Source organism: Aptenodytes patagonicus, chromosome 10, assembly GCF_965638725.1.
Source record: "Aptenodytes patagonicus chromosome 10, bAptPat1.pri.cur, whole genome shotgun sequence".
NCBI lineage: Eukaryota > Metazoa > Chordata > Aves > Sphenisciformes > Spheniscidae > Aptenodytes > Aptenodytes patagonicus.
In genome coordinates, this window is record NC_134958.1 from 2970994 (window position 1) to 2989835 (window position 18842).

Below are 18842 nucleotides of genomic sequence, written 5' to 3' on the forward strand. Positions count from 1 at the left end.
AAAGCACTCCTCCTGCCTATAAGATGTTGCATGGTCCTTTTCCAAACATTTCAGTACCTCCAGCGTTAAGACGATCCCCACATTCATGAGGAAATGAAGGCTCCTGAATTCTGTGGACCCAAATTGCCCCTTAACCTGTGTTGAGACAGCTCGCAGACCCAATATAGGGACAAGCCTTATACCTAGCCTGCTTAGGGGTGCTGGGACACTCTTCTAGTATTGGCTAAAAAGCTGCCAGCTTGCACCTAAATTCTCCTCCAGCTGCAGATGTCTGATTATTTATAAACATATAAAGCTACTGGGCAGGTTAAGCTGCAAGTTCGATTATAGTTAGAGCATTGGAAGCTTCTAGATGGACATTTGTTTTGGTCTTAAATATAAATAACAATTAAATATGAATAGTTGTAATTCTGCTATAAAATTTCAAAATTACGTAGGTCCATGCCACACACACACTACTAAACATTTTGCATTCTCTATCACTCATCCTGGAAGACGTTCATTTATGAGGTAGAATATATTCTACCTTATGAGGTAGAATCTGCGACATATTCCGCTCAGCTTCCCTCAGCTTCTTCAATCCCAATTTCTCTCTATCACTTGGGGGAAAAGAATAGGTTTTAAGAAATATTTTAAAAAGAAAAAAAGAATGTCTATCATTTGGACAAAGTTTAATCATTTCACTAACCACAAGTACCAAAGTATTTCTAAAGGGGTCACCAAATGGTATATCAACATCTATTATATAAGGAAAACCATTCAGTCCCCTGCAGTGAATTTAGACCAGCGGCTTCTGGTTGCTGACCCGCAGGAACCCATGCACCTCTTTTAAGAAAACCATAAATGAAGGTTAAGAAAAGCTGAGCAGTACAGAGGCTCCACATCTCTATTGGAGTGTGTTTCTGGCAAGAGACAGTTAAGAATCACTGACCTGGACAAATGTGGGTTTTGGAAATAAACTCCTGAGCTGCTGGGACTCTCTTTTGTCTGTCTGTCCTCACGACTGTCACACCAGGTGTTGGTAACACCTGAGATTTGGGAGAAAGCTCAAAGATACTATGAAACACCCTAATAACCTACATCCCAGATGAAGGTAGAAAGGCATGTCTAGAGGCCTGATAAGAGGTGCAATTCTGTTCACACATTAACCATAATCAGATAAATAACTTGGTATTTGCGATAATAATCATCACTGAAATAGTTAATGTTTACTTGAAACTGCTGTCGTTACATTTTACAGCTCTCACTTCCACAGGATGAAAGGAAGCAATTCGCATGTTCAGGTTACTAAACCCTCTTACCAGACCTCTGTTCGACTGTGCTTTGCACAGAGCATCTCAGGTGTTGGAATCCCATACTCCCTAACCCAGTATTACGGCACCGAGCAGCTGACGCTGAATTCCTATGCCCGTGGGCCCGTGCACGCTAGTAACAGGAAGAATTACTGACTTTCTTACACACAGTTTCCCTACTTGTTCCGAATAACCTAGTGGCTATTTCAACTGCTACCTTCTCAAGTTTGTATGCCTTTTTGGCCCGGCATACACACAGTTTTGTACCAGTTAAATCAGTTGTCACTCAATGTGTTCTGTAACAAACACTGATAACTGTACAATCCATACAGCGATACACGTCTGTAAGTGTAGAGGTGTTTTGTACTAGAGTTGCATAGGGGCATAGCTTAGCTTAAAGCCTGGAGGAGTGCTACTAGCTTTGCCCTGTCCCCCTCCCACCACAACTCCTATTTATAGCACTCTGTTTACCTCAGTTGCCTGTTTCAGGATTTTTATGGGAGTCTTGCAACCCTTTCTAGAAGTCTCGCACATAATCACTCAGTATTTCTGTCTTCAAAGAACAATAATAAAAATGGGAGAACAATGCCACAAAGAGCTGTTAGGGAGCTGACGGGTGAATTGGGATTAAAAAGTGGGATTTCTTTGGTCTACAAAACTGTGGTGAAAAGAGTTTAAGTTTTTCCCTAAGAAGATTTCTGCGTATAAAACGATTGAAATAAAAATTAAAAAATCTACTTGGCATAGTAAGTGAAAAAAGGAAAAACAGTATCTTTCTATGCTTGTATTTGTGCTGAGAAAGTCACCTTTGTTACACACTACCAATCCCTCCTGAGAAGATTTTAAAATTATCTTTTGATACACGGGCTTCCAACATCTCTTCCACCTCTGTTCACGTCCTTACAGGAGACAGACGTGGTCTCTGAGGAACGTTCCTGTTACAAGGGGATCCCTCATTTAGTACAAAACTGGTAGAAGTGTTCTCGATCTGCTTCCTAACAAATTCCTCCCGTCGACCCCTAATGTAAATAGTGTTTCTCAGTTATGGGTAGGGTGTGCGGCATTACGGCTGTATATTCCTGCAAGCAGAGAGTTGACAGCACTAATTTACACAGGGAGTTGAGGATAATGGAATATTATTAGTGTTCTTGCATATATATATGTAAATATAAGCAACTGTAAAGGAACTGCCCTTGGAAGTCTCCTGTACAAGTAGCAGTTACGGAGTTAAAATAATTACATGTGTTCTAAGTATCAGCATTCTTTTCAATTCAGTAACTCTCCGGTAAATTCAAGTCTCAAGTCCTCACTGACAAATCATTGCTCTCAACTTGCTAATGACCAAATATGTATCACCATCCTTTTAGAAAGGATCATTTTAACTGGTCTTTGGTTTATCTCAATATTGTTTTTTATTTTGTTTCCAGTTAAGTCATGATCAAAAGCAGTCCATCAACATTTGCATCAGGTGGCACTTGTAAAAAACTCTATCTTCCTGGAAGTCAGTTTGTATGGAACTCAAGAAAATGGGACTTCTGAGCCTCATACATTTTAAATCCATAGACTTCTTTTTGTAAATGTCTGTTTTCAGTCAGACATTGTTCTCACCTATATGATGTCTGCATGGTGAATGTGTTGCACGTCTTTTTTCTTGTTTTGTTTGCTATGGAACCTAAACGTGCTTGGCATTTTCTAGACCCTGTCCCTTCCCCAGAAAGCCCCGAGTACAGCTGGAGAAGGGTTGCTTTAACAACAGATTTGCTTTGTAAATCATTTGACTTTTGCAGCTCATTTAAAGATTCCTTTTTGCACAGCCACAAGTATTTCCAAACCAGTCTGCCTCGCCTAAGGCTGCACCCAACCTACACTGCTAAAAAACATTAACCCTACTCTGCAACTGCCACCCTCTTTTGCATAGCTATAATGGACCTAAAGTAAAGCAAATATTATCTTCCCCAAACGCTCTCTCTGCAATCAAACATTATCTTTCCAGTCTGAGAACAGTGGTGGTGTTTAACGTTGGAAAACAAAACATTTTACACTTCAGAAAGGCAAACTATCAAAATGCAACAGCCTGTCTGCCGGCAGGCATCTTCCAGACTCGCTGCAGCAGAGCACAGCCATTTCGCAACTAGAGCCCACCTAGTGCACAGAGCTTCACACCCGCAGCTGCGGTGCCGATTGCTTCTTCCATCGCTCCCATGTCCTTTCGACATCTTTCCAGTTTGCCTTCTCTGACTTTCTTGTTCTCCCTCTCCCATCCCGAACAAGTCTTCAACAGCACTAACTGTTTCAGCCCCCCCGCCCCTGTAAAAGATTGTACAGATGCCTGCTACGGTGATGAAATTGTGTGTTGAGGCTTTTGTTCTGCATGTTGTATATGTATAACCAGAAAAACTGTGCAGCATCCTATGCCCACAACGTGGGATCAGTCACACAGGAGACCTGCTCTACTTGAACTGCAGGGATCTAACCTCTTTTTCCCCCACTGAAGGCTTAAATCTCCCTAATGCTCACCAAAATTTTTTCTTTTTTCCCAGTGTTATGCAACCCTTAACCACAGCTTAAGAGCCTAAAACTTAATCATGTATTTTTTACTCCTAAAAGGCTGCATAACACCAGACTTTTGGTAGCACTTTTACTGGTCCTATATCGAAACAAATCACATTACCCTCTCTCCCCCCAAATCATTACTCTAGCTGCTGAAGTTACAAAAGGAAAAAACTGAGCAACCTGCTTGCATTTTGGTCCTTCCTTCCACAAAACACGTGGTCCTTAATGACAGGCTGAGTGCCCCTAACATACCCACCACCTCCCCTTTTCACAGTGAGGCAGCGAACACCTACTTTCTGCAGGTCTGAAGAGAACCCATCCCGACGAAGGCCTTAGAAGCCCTTTGTTCTCTCCCCGTTGGCCAGGGGGCTTGCCCCAACCCCGAGGTGGAGGAGCTGGGGACACACCTGGGGACATTTGCCCTCCTCATGGACCAACTCTCCTGTCCCACTCTCACCAGGTGGCACTGTTGGTTTTTGCAGTATGCATGCACTCTTCCACCTTCCCCAACACTAACGCTCATGTGTGCTGGACTTAAAAGCTGTGATTTTCAACCTTCTTCAGTTTCTGAATCCCTAAACTTCTCCTGTTTGAAGAGTGGGCCTATTCAGATATGGGGAGTACTGCTTTGTAGAACTTGTTTTTCTGCCTCATTCCTGGCAGTCACCAGAGGAGCACCCTGTGGACCCCCAGGACTGTAGACCACACATTTAAGCTGCTGGTGAAGTCAGCACCTAGTAAAAGCATGGCCTTTGCACCAAGAGAGATTCAGATCTTCTAAGACTACAGAAAAAAACCACGGTAGAACAGAGGTGTTTATCCTTTTTAAAACGTTAAATACCCTGAATTAAATTACATAACATAATTCCCACTTGCAACTCTGATCAATACATAAATTAATACAGAACCCTCCTCTTTCACTGTGCTCCTCTTTTACTGCTTTTATCTCCCCCATATACTATTGCCTTCTGATGATACATGTTCTCATAAACTTGCTTAGACTTGTTTAAATTTGCTTAGGAGGGAGTTTCTTCTGTGCACAATATTCTTCACTGACTCTACCCTCATGAGCCCGTTTTAAATTTCTAGCAACTGAAGGGAGAGTTTATTTGTTTGTGAAGGAACACTCAAAGAGCTGTTTAAAGCTAAACTGAAAAGCGAGTTAACAATGGAGTTAGTTATCCCTCAAAATAGTTACATTTTCTTGACACTTACACCACTCAAATGATCCTTAAACATCAAAAAGTACTAACCAGCTAATAGCTCTAAGAGTTCCCTATTGCCTTTTGCTCATTGGCACCCACTTGGCTTTAAGTGTCTTGCCCAACCTTAAATTAGGCCAGTTGAATTTGCAAGGTCAACGTACCAAATTACCAGGTGATTATAAAATCTCTGTTTCTGTTCAAGGGCTCTCCTTGGAGGACACACTTAACACTCCCTAAAATAAGGTTCGAATCAATGGCAAATACGATTGAAGTCAGACGGAAGTAATAGTTATTGTTCTGTTGAATACAAAGAAGGAGGAGCCTGATAAAGAAATGGAAAGTGAACAGTAGTGAACGCTCTATTTGTCCATGTATCCAGAACGGTCACGCATACGCTGCTATCCCATTTGCCTTACAAAAAAATCACTGTTCCTGTGCAAGAGCAAAACTAGTGACTTTCAAGTGAAAAAGCAATGAAATACAGGAAAAGATTAAGTCATTCCATCACTTTTCCATTTTAAAATATAACATCTTGAGCAGAAACAGTGTTATTTGTCTGCTGACAACCGGTAGCTGAGGAAGGAGACTCATTCCCTGTTGCTGGCTGCAAGTTTCTTTTCCAGTTTCATTTCCATGAAAAGTGGATCTCCAACACATAAAAACAAAAGTAAAGTCTTTAAAATAGAACATGAGTGTCAGATTCCTAGAAATAATCACATGATTTCAGCAACCTCTGCCACGCCATAGTACAAGGGGGGTAATTATTTCATGGTTTAAAAAAAAAAAAATCTCTTAACATTCACTCCTACAAGAATAACGAGAGGAAAAGATAAAATCATATCTATAGGAAGGAAGTACCCACAAGTAAACCTTTTCCAGGAAAAGTGATAGTGAAAGACCCAGTGTCCGTGGCCAAAATCTGACAGAAGAGGCAAGACGCACCCACTCAGAGGTTATATATTTCTACTCTCAATAGTGCCCCTCATTCCCAGCCAGAGCAGACATCGTGGTCCTGGCTACTCCCAAGACCTACTTACAGTGAGGTTTCTCCAAGTGTAGCAATGCTCAACAGTTACTGGAAAAGCCTGGATTTATGTCACTCTCCCAAAACAGTTGTGCTAGGTTGGGGGGTACCATGAAATTCTGAGCCCTTGTGTGTTTGCTAATCCCCAAATCCCGAACCATAGCTGTTTCCCTCTAGCGAGAGACCTTCACGGGGCCCCAAGTAAATCAGGCACAGGGCTAAAAAAGAAAACTAGAACTCCTTAGGAACGGAAGAGGCTCCTTATATACATGTTCTGAAAGCACAATCTTATACTATTTAAAACAATCTATTTATAAAGTCTTCATGGATCTTTAAATACGAGAGGCACTTCAAAAATTATAATTTCAGCAACAGACGTTGTTTACCACATGACTGACACTACAACATTAGAAGATCAAACTAATAACCATTAGGGAGCACATAGTTAACCATTAGTTTAACCATTAGTTCTACTAGCAGGAGAAAGCATTTTTTTGAGACTACCCAGTGGTTAGAAGCCCATTGTAGACACAGCGGAAGAATCAGGCATTAAAATGGCAGGCAATGCAAAACCCTCTTCCCAGCTCTTATTAGGAAGAAAAAGGTTTAACCCATCCTAGTGTTATTGCATGTAGCAAGAAACACGGGGAGTTTTAAAATTATTTTCTACAGGACAAGTTCTGCTAGTAGGTCTCCAGTAGCCTTCAAAAATCTCATGATGCACGGCACTACGATACAGTCCTCTTCCACCGACCCGCGTGCATCTCTGCAGGGGTGTATTCACCGGGGTGGCATACAAATATGGAATCGCTGTCATTTAAAACAGATTTGCTGTTTATTAGTGCAATATACCGATCCAGCTTTGGGAAAAGAAATCCTCTTTCCTTATCCACCTTAAACACCTGCTGTTGTGGCAAATACGAGCCTCTCTAATATACAGCCAGAATCAGCTAAACATAGCTAATGAAAGGGTATAAAGCGAGGTCTCGGCTTCGGCACCAGCAGCGGCTCCCAGCCATATGTCGCCACATGTTCTATGCCTTAATCGTTATCGCTATTAAAGCTGCTGGGAGGACCCGAGGCCACGCTGCAGGTGCAGCCTAAGAGGCTTTTAGCCCACCAGGCAAAGCAACTCATCACACCAGCGCGCAGAGCCCCGCTCGCTGGTCGCACGGTGGCTGTTTCACGGCCAGCAGAACGGCCCCGCCGCGCCCGGCGCGGCTCTACAGGTCCTGCTCCGCGCCCGCGGCGGGGCCGCGCTGCTCGGCAAGGCCGTCCCGCCGCCGGCCGGTGCCGGGGCTCACGGCTCCGGGAGGGCGGCAGCCCCCCTCCTGCGGGTACCGCGGCCCGGTCCTCCGTCGCTGCGGGGACCACCCAGCCTTTGAGGCCCCGTTACCCGGCCCGAGCGGCGGGGGAGCGGAGAGGAGGAGGAGGCGGCGGCGGCGGCGGGCCGCTCCCGCACCGCTCCGCAGCGGCCCGGGGCCGGGCCCTTACCGATGCGCCGCACGTAGTGTTTTGCAGGAAGTTTCCACGCTCCTCGGTTTAATCCGTGCAAAGGGGGTTGGAGAGGAGCGCGGCAGAATAGCGAGGGAAGGGGGCGGGTGGGGAGGAGGAGGAGGCGGTAGCAGCAGCGGCCGTGTTTAATTTTTTAATTAGGGCGATTTGAGCATCTCCCGGCGGGGCCGCATCGCCGGGCGGCGAGGGGAGCCCGGGCGAGCCGCCCCCGCCGCCCGGGACCCGTCCCCCGGGACCCGAGCCGTGCGAGCCGTCGGGGCTCCAGCCCGGGCTTTCGACAGCCGGCGAACCGGGCCCGGAGCCGCGGCAAGCTCCGCGCTCCGCCACCATGGGCAGCGCGGGCGCGGAGGAGAAGGGTTCGTAGCGCGGGCGGCGCGGCGGGCCGGGGCGGGCGGGGAGGCGCGGCCGGGCTGACCTTGCGGCACCGCCCGGCCCGGCCCGCACCTCCCTGCGGGCGAGAGGCACCCCTGGGCCGGGGGGGGGGGGCGGGACGGATCGGCAGGGCGAGGGGCAGGGGGAGGGTGAACGCGTAAATCTGCCCTCCGAGGGAAGCGGGGCCGATGAAGGCGAAGGCTGTGCGTGCAATCCTACAGCAACAATTGCTTTCCAGGTGCTCGGCGTCTCGCAGCCTTCATCCCCGGGGAAGCAGGCAACACTTTTCCACGTTCACAAATTAAGGATGATGCTAGTGAACGCTTTATTTTCCTGCCTCTCTATATTATGCAAATCTAGACCACATATATGAATTCACAGCACAGGGGCTCTTGGCCAATGGAGACTCCAGGCTTGTGTATTTGCTAAGGATAAAATCTCATTTCTGCAATTCATTGCTTGTCTGAAGGCTGGAAATGTCACTGCCCGGGGCTGCTGCTTCTTTGCAGGGGAATGCAGTTTATGTGAAAAAGTGTTGCCTGCACCCTGAGTTACCGTGCTGCAAAAACACTGCCTGTTTTTGCGGGGCTCCGCTATCCTTGCAGAACAGTTAGCCATGCCGCCGTTTGCTGGGCATTCATGCCCTGGCCTTCCTACCTTGCACCTCCCTGTATGTTGTCTTAGAAACCTTACCCTGAAGAGACAGTCTTCTCCCCAGCAATTTGGAGAATACAGGCATGCAGTGTTCACGTGAGCATGACAGGTTGGCTGTGTGGTCACAGAGCTGTTTTTGCAGCATTTCTGGCCATGTGGTGGTAACTCGGATAGCTCAGACCCTTTGCAGAATTCCAAATTCATTCTGATTTCTATTTCGTTAGGTCTTCTCCATTGCTAATCCTTTCACCCTACCAGCTCCTGTGCCCAATTCTTGTAATAGCATTCCTGGAATACAGTTCAGTTTCCTTGACCAGATAGTTAAGTGCAAATGAGGTGCTTCTGAAACTCCCGGAGGATGCCTGTTTATGCCCCTAACCATACCCACACCTTTTCAAGTCAGGTTTGCTGTCACTCAAACACAAGCCCGGGACTGAAGCTATTTGAAGTACCTTCAGAATGACCAGATCCATGAACCAGCAGCTGGGCTGCAGACATCCAAGGGGAGAACAGATGGCAACTGATTTAGTCCATTTTGTTACACACTGTCGTTTATGAAGTGAGTTTTCAGGCACCTGAGGCTTAATCATGCCAAGAGGATGAATGCTCCCAGCTTGAGCAGACGTTAAAGGTACTCATTTCCAGTACTGAGCCATAACAAAAAAACCCTGTAGGGGGTTCTGTGAGGGAAGGACTGAAACCCAAAATACAACAAGTTTACTGAGGAAGTCTTTATTTAACACTTACTGGCTATTTTCTTAATCTTCTCAGTATCTCTGAAAACATGAGGGTGAAGTCTAGGTCTGAAAAAACTGACAGCCAAACCACCAAAGAGCTGGGGCTGGGATCTTCAGTCGTCACCAAACATTGGCAGAGCTGGGCTGGTGATGCTGCTAGAATAAGAATTTCAACATCCATCTTCCAGCTGCTTCACAATACTTGGTGCCCGTGGTGTTCCCCTTCACCCTCCAGAGGTGCGGCCAGCACCCCTAGCTCATACCTCCGATCTCCTTACCTCAGTGGTCTGTGTGCTGAGCTATTTTCCTCATTCCTATTTTCTCTAGGACTCCAATTGTTTCTTCTGGCCTCACAATGGCCTCCAATGGCCTTTTATTTCACTGCAGGATGTTAAGGAGCCTTTCTTTATGCCAGTGGTTTTATACAGGCAATGAATCAAAGGATGAGTAGAGTCATGACCTATAAAAAAAGTCAAGAGAGATCGGTCTGAGGCCAGCCCCTACAAAGTGACTCTGCAGATTCTACCTGATAATGCCTGCCCCCATCATACTGCCCTAAAGGTTATCTTCAAGGATTTTTGGATCCAGGCCATGTTAGTTAGTATTCACAGTCTTCTGACTCACGACTTAACACATACACTGCAGCAAATGAAAGGATATCTGACTAACTGGGAGAGGACAGCTAACCTCTATGCAGCACTAAAATGTGAAAACAATAAAAAGGCACTCAAGGTCAGTCTTGGTACCACAGTTTTGGGGATACATAATTAGAGCAAAATGTTCTGTGAACTCTAAGGCTTCAATTACAATTTCTGAAATTCAGGACAAGAAAGAGAAGAACACAAAGCTGCATATTAGAGTTTCCCAGAACCAATTCCCCCCCAAGCAAAATGCCCACTGTTTTCTCGTGCAGCTGTTTCAGCCAAACTTGCCAAGTAAGATTAAGATACCCATTTCGTACCACTCCATGTTTCAGCGTCAGTCAAGCTTTGCAGAGAGATCTGTCCCATAACATCTCCTGACAAGCACATAATGTACAAACAAATCCCACCAATGCCAGTGTGTAACCTGCAAAATTAGTAAGACTGGAAGTCATACTCTTGGAATATGACTCTCTGTGGTGAAGAAATGTCACCTCAAACACACACATATTTCTCTGGACTCAGCTTAAATGCAGGGTTCTCCATGGCCAGCCTATCCCTAAGATTTCTCTCCGTGTCTTCCAAGATAGCAGTCGGGTTTTTTGGGTCTGGCTTTCCCAGGTAGTGTCTACATATCATCTTCCCGTATAAGCCTTTAATTTAATTTTTATAACCCAGTGTCCTAGGACTTCTGGAAGGTAATTTTTTTCCTTGGCTGGCTCTTGTTCAAATCAACTGATTTGTGATATAAATTCGTGATACTGAACTTTCTGTGATTTTTTTTCCTACATAAGGTCAAACTTAATAGAAAAATTGGAAGTATGCCAGTGAAAATCCGTACAGCAGGTGGGCTTTATCTATGATATATTTTCAGAAATATTGATTGTTGTTGACATTGCTTCTAATTCCCATAGGCTATATCTGGATCTTTTCTCCAACTTAGCAGGAAGTAAAACAGCATGACCCAAAGAGCAGAGTGTCATTCAAAACAAGGAAGGATCTCATACACAGCTCTATGGAATAAACAGACCGCTGGTCGTTATGCTCTGGCAAATGTGTAAAGACTGTAATAGGAAACCATATTATTTAATACCTACTATATCGAGGGTTATCGCAAAAAGAAAGACTTGTGCCTTGCCCTTTTAATCCTTGTTTTAAAATTTTCATTCTTTAGGATAATATTCAAAAATCCCACAAATTTTCGTGTGAGAAAGGAGACACCAAATAAGATGAAAGTTCTGTCCATTTCTGTCTTCTCAGGAATACCAAATCTTATTTTTACTTTTTCTGTTGTTATTAATTGTAGGCTGACTCAGGATATGGCTAGTTTCAGCCGTGACTGCAGCACAGAGTAAAGATACTGGAGCTCCCTTTAAACTGGCTAGCAGCGCAGGTACCTGAAGCAGTGTAGCCATGGCAGCACAGAGCTCCGAGTGGCCTAATTACTCTGCCAAGAAATAAATGGATACTGGGAATTCCCTGGGGGGAAAGACGGTTGAATTGTTAACAAAAAGAGTTTTCCCCTGAGGCGCGTTAGTTAAATAGGTGTTAACAAGAGCCAAAAAACCTCAAGCTCCAACCTTAGAATAAAAATGCCTTTGTCCTTTGGCACTTCTGATGTCCCAGTCCTTCCAATTCTCCTGCTGTCTGTAGAGACAGAAGATGTGATTTCAGTATCTGATGGAAAACCTAAAATAAAGCAAAACGATTCCCACGCCCAACTAAACTCGATACATAAGATCTCCTTAAAAGACAAAAATAAAAGTCTCCTGGCTGGAATCACACAGAGCTCTCCTGGTGGCAATGGCGAGGTGGAGATGCTCGAGCATCCTGCCTCCGTAGGACACACACGAGGGTCAGTCCCCTGAGCTCCGTGAGGGGCTAGTTCAGACCTGGTGTTTACTACGCCTGTAAAAATGGCAGGATAGGTATGTATTTAATGGGGAAGAGTAAGGAGAAGAAACAAATGAAAGCAAGATTTAGGGGAAGGGAATTTACTTCTGTTATCTCTTCTACCACCAATCTTTCCTCATACACAGGAGTGGACGCGTATAGAGGAAGGTGAAGGGGCAATTTTACCAATCTGCTCACTTTCTTACAAGCTCAAAATGCACAAGGCATTTTTCTGAAAATGGAGCCCAAGACTTCACTGAAATTGCACACACAATGCTTTATTTTACAAGTTGGATCTATTTATTTATGTTTATAAGCTAAATTACACAAGCAAAATCCTCGTGATTTGGCTGGAACTCCCTTTGAGGTCAATGCGAGTTTAACTAGTTTAAGGACTGAGGTGTAAAGCCAGTTCAGAAAACATACTGGTTTCTCCAGGTGGAGGCCTTGGTGAGTATTGCCTAATCAGAATCTGTAGGCTTGTGCCCAGTCTGACAAAACGCTGTTTGCGACAGCCATGTGCTGAAATTGCTGTTTTGAGGAGATAGAAAGCCAGAAAATTGTGAGTTTGCTGTCTCATAACAGAGGCCAGTAAGCGGATGGTGTGTAGAGGCTAAAAGTTGCAATTTTATCACATTAATTTAAATGTGAAAAAACAACAGGACACTACTAAAATCCAAGCTGCTTTTCATTTCCAAATGTTCATATGCTACAGCTCAGATATACACACCCCACCTAGACCTAACCAAGATTCTACTTTTCTATGCAGGCAAAGAAGCAATAGAGGTGAAAATCCCACTGTCACCAGGATGTGATGCCCAATGATGAGCAGTAATTACTGCAGCAACACTTCAGCCAGCATGAGTGTCAACGAAATGTCTGCCTTCCCTCTGACTTTAGAGCAAAAAACTGGCTTTGCCTTTGTGGGGATTTTGTGTGTTTTCTTGGGACTTCTAATTATCAGATGCTTCAAAATCTTGCTAGACCCCTACAGTAGTATGCCTTCTTCTACGTGGGAAGATGAAGTTGAGGGGTTGGATAAAGGAACATTTGAATATGCTCTTGCATGAAAACTCACAGAATATCCTGCCTTAAATCTGATGTTGATTTCATTTTGGAAACCAACTGTTGTTACATTTGTTATACATACCTGCATTTTGGAGATATGTTGGTGGCATCCATTTTGTTAAATAAATATTTGTTGCAAACTCAAGAGGCACTTCATGTTGCTTTTATTTGAGGAACAGTGGAATGGCAGATAAGAAATCGTTAACAGCAAAGAAATACTACAATAAACAATTCACTACAAAGTTATCATGGCCAAAAAGTATTTTAAGAATCAGATGATGTCTGCCTTTCCAGAGGAGGATCTCATTTCTACTGTCTCTCACGATAGGCTGGAGAGAAAGGTGAAGGACAAAAGACAGGCTCGTGAATGGTGAATGCTTAAGTGGTAACTCCCTCCCCTCCTCATCTGCCACAATTCTCTGAAGCTCAAATTCTGTGCTTGCATACTGAGAACACAAAAGTGGAGGACAACAAATGGTTGTGGCTCAGAGGAGGTGCCTGCAAGAGGTGTGTGTCCACGTTGCTGAGATGAGAGTAACAAGGGTTGGTCCACGCGCTGCCATTCATAAGGAACTAACAGGAAAGCTAAAGATCACATCAATTGCTAATTCGCCTCTCACCTTCCAAGAAGAGCAGGTGCTGTACTGCTGACTGTGTTTATAAGGAAAGCGTATGTTGCTTGTCCTGCGTGAAACTTCTTGTGGTCCTCTGCAAACAGTGCGTAGTTCTGTTTCTTCCTGCTCATGAGAGAGTATTTTTTTGATAGGCCTCCCTTCTCCTTCTCTACAGCAACAGAAAGTCAAACAGAGTTAGCGGAAGGGAAACAAACATCATTAAGGAAATTTTTGATTCTACAAACATTCGGCAATACAAAATATATCACCTGCTCAGAACTCCAGTCTGAACCACCACCACCACAGTCCCAGTCCACCAGTGTCTCCCATATCGTTAAAAATTTTAGGTGAAAGAGAAAAAGTGAATGTTAAGTAACCAACCTTACAGTCTAGCTGAATCGGTCAAGGCATGCCGATTTTTTACTCCACTTGGTTACAGAAGATGATTCAGTTTAAACTGGAACTTAAACTGCCTGGTTAACAGCTCCCAGCAGTAATTACACCAGCTTGGCAAGGCCAAAGCAGAGACAGTCATGCTGCACGCCCATTTGTACCCAGCCCCTGAAAGGGAAGGGCGTCCAAAGCTGAGTGGAGATCTCTGTACTCTCCAGCCCCTCTCCACAGCTGGTTCTTCTGTTTGTGCTCCTACAGCTGTGCACAGTGTATGATCTGGACCGTCAAACTGAAGAATTGGTCATAGGAGATCCTATCAAGGCAGAAGAACTGACAGTGAAAGCAAAGACTCAAATCTGGGTATTCAAGGTCACCCTCATATACACAGCTGTTTAGCAAGTATGACAGTACCGGACAGAAATTCAATTCCGTTTTGAAGAAGGTTGGCATCAGAATTTTAAGCGCTGTCACTTTTGCTAAACGGCTCTGTTTGCAACGAGGAGCAAAGACAAGGAGAGGAGGTACAGCAGCTGGGTTTCTTTTGCAGGTATTCTGAAAAATACGTATTGTCCCTCTTGCCCTATATACTAGGCAGAGGCAGCCAGTGGAACAGCAGACCTCAAGTGCCATTTGGAACATGAAATACTTGATTGTACAGGGAAGGATATGAATCTCCTGTCTGAAGAATATAAGAGAGGAACAGCCAACACTAATCTACACTGGTCACTTGAATCATAAAACAGAAACAATTTTGTGAATGTAAGAGCTTTTAAACTGCTTCAGATTCTGCGTAAGAAAAAATGCCAGATCCTCAGAGATTCAGTATATTGCATTTATCCTCGGTAATTTAACCACAAAATCAAAGGTAGATATTGATACACTGATTCATGTGATCTGTTATTGCCGGATAGGATCATCCACTGCAGAGACGTGACACTGTCATTCTTTTTACGTTCACCTAATCAGCACAGCTGAGCTCTGTGCTGTCAGGTTAGAGTGCTGAAGGTACTTCAGTTATCTGGGTTAAATATAGTTCAGTTATCTCTAAACCACAGAGCAAACACAGCAAACATACCCAAAGAACCCAAATACCGTCTTACTTCTTTTGTTCTTGACCCAATCTATTGCTGGAAGCAATTATCAAATCCCTTATGATTACAAAGCTTCATCATTTCCTGCCCGCCCTCCTCTGCACCCCTAAAAGACAAGGGAGTCGGCCTTCCCAGAAAGAATACACACAACAGTTTTTCACAGGTTTTCCTTAAATATACAGAGTAAAACTTTGAATGGGGTTAGGAGCAAATGGTTCAAAAACACATATAGGACAAGGGGACCCACCAATGACCGATCCCGCTGGCTCCATCGGAATCTCTTCTGCATAGAATGCGCTGAGCAGAAGCCTGAACTCTTGTTGTCTCCGTTACTATATATGCAGAACTGAAAAATAGAGAGATCATGATCTGTGCACAGAATCGGGCATAGCTGGGAGGGAAATGGAGATAACAAAAGTATTTTCAGGCCCCCTTAGAAATTTTGCAATACCATAAACCCAGTAATTGTAATGGATAGGTACATTTGCTGGTTAATAGTTAACAAGCTAGAATGCTTCTCTAAATCACCATCTCGAAATGTTTTGAAAGAGAGGGATTGGATGGTCTATTCAGTATATTAAGCAGGAGAAAAATCTGGCCAATAAGGCAGAGTCTGTAATGCCTCAAAGAGAGGGACACACTATATGCATGAATAAAAGAGGCAGATTGTCCTTCCCTGAAAACACAGGATTGAATGGTAAGTTAAATTATCCTGAATAAGGTAAACTTGATGATTTATGCGTAATGCTAGAATACTAAACACAAAATTAATGGCAAATAACAGTTCAGAGACCTCTGGAAATACAGTGTGAAAATCAAAGTGTTATTTTCAAGAGCAGCAGAAAGGTAAGAGACTTATTTTCCTAGCAAAATAGTAATATTATGGAAATAAGACAGTGAAATTACAGAATCATTTTACTTGGTAGCAAAAGTCTCATTGTCATCAAAGAATCAGGATTTCATTCAGTCATGGAGATGGAAACAAACCTCGTTTCACTGACCTTAATGACAGAAGATTTGTTTGTGCTCCTTCATGCCTGAAGATGAAACACTTCCTTACAACTTTAAAAGGCTGAAGGAAGCAGAATACTCTCTATGATCAGAAATGTGTAGTAGTAATAATAATAGTAATATTGATCATCCAAACCCAGTAGAAGTAAAATAAACTAAACAAATGTAACATGTTGCTGTGAGGCTTACAAAACATTAAGCAGGAAAACCAACATAAATATGAGGGGGTTATAAAGTGGTATCATAGCAGAGAGGTGACAGCAGAATATTATCTATAGCTGATGGAAGGAGTGAGATAATATGCTTTAGCTATATCTCGTACTGAAGATGGAGGATATTTGATTATCAGCCTTTCAAATTATAATTTTGATATGTGATTTTAGAGAAAATTTACATTGCCGAGGTATAAATATTGATGCGGTATTTTATCTTCCAGTGCCAAAGGGCCAAATGCATTTCAAAAAATCATTAGGAAATTTAAATTGGAAGAAATCTCTGGAGGTCATCTAGTCCAACCTCTTGTGAAAGCAAAAAACTTTAAAAATGCATCTAATGGGCTTATTTACCCAGATTTTCAGTTCGTATTTTCCTTTATATAGATATATTTTGTTTCTAAAACTTCCTGCTTTTACATACACTTGCAGACTTTCAATGTCTAAGCATGGTCTGTTCTAGTCAGTTTGAACAGACCTGGACTCCTGCTGAATTATACAGGTCTGTACAATCACACTCCCTTATCTCCTTAGAAGTATGTCACGACATACGGATTGCCATTGTTTCCAGAGCCCACTTCAGGGCCATCTAGGCCATCCTGCAAGTTGCTGCGAAGGTACTTACCCCACTAAAGGCCTTAAATATAGGTACCCCTTTTGCTCTTGGGGTTTTTGTTTGCTTGTTTGTTTTTTTGAGGGGGTCTGTGTGGGAAAGTGGAGGTGGGAAGCAGATCGTACAGCTATCATATGTTCACCTCTCTATGGGCCCCCCACTCAGAGCGACCTAGACAGGCCAGAGGAACGGGCCAACAGGAATCTCATGACATTCGACAAGGACAAATGCAAATCCTGCACCTCGGACAGACTAAACCCCTGCACCGTACAGGCTGGGGCCCCACTGGCAGGGAGCAACTCTCCTGGAGGAGGGGACCTGGTGAGCCGCAGGCTAGAGAGGAGTCAGCACCATGCCCTGGGAGCAATGAAGGTGAACAGTGTCCTGGGCTGTGTTAACAGGACCACAGCCAGTAGATGAAGCAGAGTGATCATTCCCCTCTATTCAGCACTCATCAGACTGCACCTGGAACCCAGTTTCTAAGTTTGTCTACCTGTCCCCCCCACCTGCCCATGTGAGAAAGGTGTCGATAAACTTGTGTGTGTCTGATGGAGGGCTACCCCCAAGATGGTTGGGGGTAGGAGCATTTGCCCTATAAGGAAACAGGGCTTGTTTAACCAGAAGAAGAAAAGGCATTAGGGGAACCTAAGCAGCCCCCCCAATGCTTACGAGGCGGTTACTGACAAGGCAGAGCCATGCTTTTTACTGAGGTGCACAGCAGGAGAGTGAGAAATGATGGCCATAGAGTGACACACAGAAGGTTCCAACTGGATGTACAGGAAAAAAACCACTATGAGGACAATTAAGTATTAGAACAGGCTGACAAGGCAGGTTGTGGAATCTGTCCTTGGAGGATGTCAAGACCTGACTGGTGAAAGCCCTAAGTAACCTGATTTACATTCAATGCTCCCTCTGCTTTGAGTGGGAGGTCGGACTAGACAGGCTCCCAAGGTCCCTTCCAACCTGCGTGATTCTATGACTTGCTACAATTTCTTTCAGATCGCCTTAAAGGGTATTTTGTGTGTACAAATGTAAAATGGAGTGTAAAATTCTATGAACCTTCCAATGCCTAGCACTATTGTTAATATTTCTCAATAATTACTACTTTACCATAGTAATTTATTTTCTCCATTATAATTTAGGAAACCCAATGCTATTTTTGGATCTGTTTCAGTTGTCTATTTATTCTTTCGTATTACATTAATTTTATTTACATTAAAAAATGATCAATTTGCTATATCTTAATTTCCTGCTCATAAATTGTCGCCATCCTGGAACTACAGACAACTTAAAGCCTAGCTTTTGTAGTTAATTTAAAAGAAATGTATTTGATTCAAGCTTTTCATGCAAATTTAATTCTAGACTATGAGAGAAATATACATGGTATCATAATAATAAGTGGAACATAAACAGTAAATGGACTTCATGGAATCTTGCGTCACATGCCTTGTACTGCTGGCTTTAATTAAATGTTGCATTATTAAAAGAAACACTATATTTGAAAATCAATTTTAGGTACTTAGAATCTCATCCAAAGCCCATTTTATATAGATGGTGTCGCGAATCCTGATTTAGGATCCTGCCCACTACGCCAATTTGTCGCCTATGGGTGATTTAGATCGCTTAAAGAATCACTGTCAAAGGTATTAGCAAAAGTGGTTTTAATATGGTGTTGTAAAAGCGCGACTTAACGAAGTTTGATGGCAAGGTTCACTCTATTTCTGTATGGCACAATCGTTTGAACAATGATTCAAAACTACCAAGGCACAAATCAAAGTTACCAAGACAAAATCAAAGTTACCATACTACAAGGTTATGCGCCACATCAGTCGCTTACCAAAGATCTGCCGTGGGTAAAAGGTCTCTCTGCCTTGAAGAGCAACCTTGAGAGGCGTCCCAGCTCAAGGGGAGATGACCCCCATGCAGCCAGGCTGCTTAGCCGGGAGAGCTCAAA

General features: G+C 43.7%; 3 protein-coding genes across 10 annotated transcripts in view; 2 read left to right on the forward strand and 1 right to left on the reverse strand.

The window, feature by feature from the left end:
* Window positions 1-7834: 7834 nt before the first annotated feature.
* Window positions 7835-13099, forward strand: CTXN2 (cortexin 2). Its single transcript, XM_076347805.1, has 2 exons — window positions 7835-7945; window positions 12656-13099. The coding sequence occupies exon 2, from the start codon at window positions 12708-12710 to the stop codon at window positions 12954-12956; it is 249 nt and encodes an 82-aa protein (XP_076203920.1). The 5' UTR covers window positions 7835-7945; window positions 12656-12707; the 3' UTR covers window positions 12957-13099.
* LOC143164821 (uncharacterized) lies at window positions 9332-18808 on the reverse strand. 6 transcript variants are annotated; one of them, XR_012996148.1, is made up of 8 exons: window positions 18726-18808; window positions 15300-15398; window positions 13950-14291; window positions 13575-13737; window positions 11574-11640; window positions 10314-10420; window positions 9631-9812; window positions 9332-9508 (listed from the first exon to the last, which is right to left on the reverse strand). XR_012996148.1 is itself a non-coding variant. In XM_076347802.1 (7 exons), the coding sequence occupies exons 2-5, from the start codon at window positions 15322-15324 to the stop codon at window positions 10331-10333; spliced, it is 345 nt and encodes a 114-aa protein (XP_076203917.1). In that variant the 5' UTR covers window positions 15325-15398; window positions 18726-18808; the 3' UTR covers window positions 9332-9508; window positions 9631-9812; window positions 10314-10330. The 6 variants fall into 6 exon arrangements, 2 of the variants coding, with proteins under 2 accessions (XP_076203917.1, XP_076203918.1); XR_012996149.1 differs by having other exon boundaries at window positions 9332-9505; window positions 13950-15398; XR_012996147.1 differs by having other exon boundaries at window positions 13950-15398.
* The window catches only part of SLC12A1 (solute carrier family 12 member 1), a 53657-nt gene continuing 50478 nt past the window's right edge, over window positions 15664-18842 (forward strand). For 2 of the 3 annotated variants that reach the window (XM_076347801.1, XM_076347799.1), the window contains exon 1: window positions 15664-15749. The gene's annotated coding sequence lies outside the window, so the exon portion shown is untranslated. The other variant, XM_076347800.1, reaches the window with a different exon arrangement.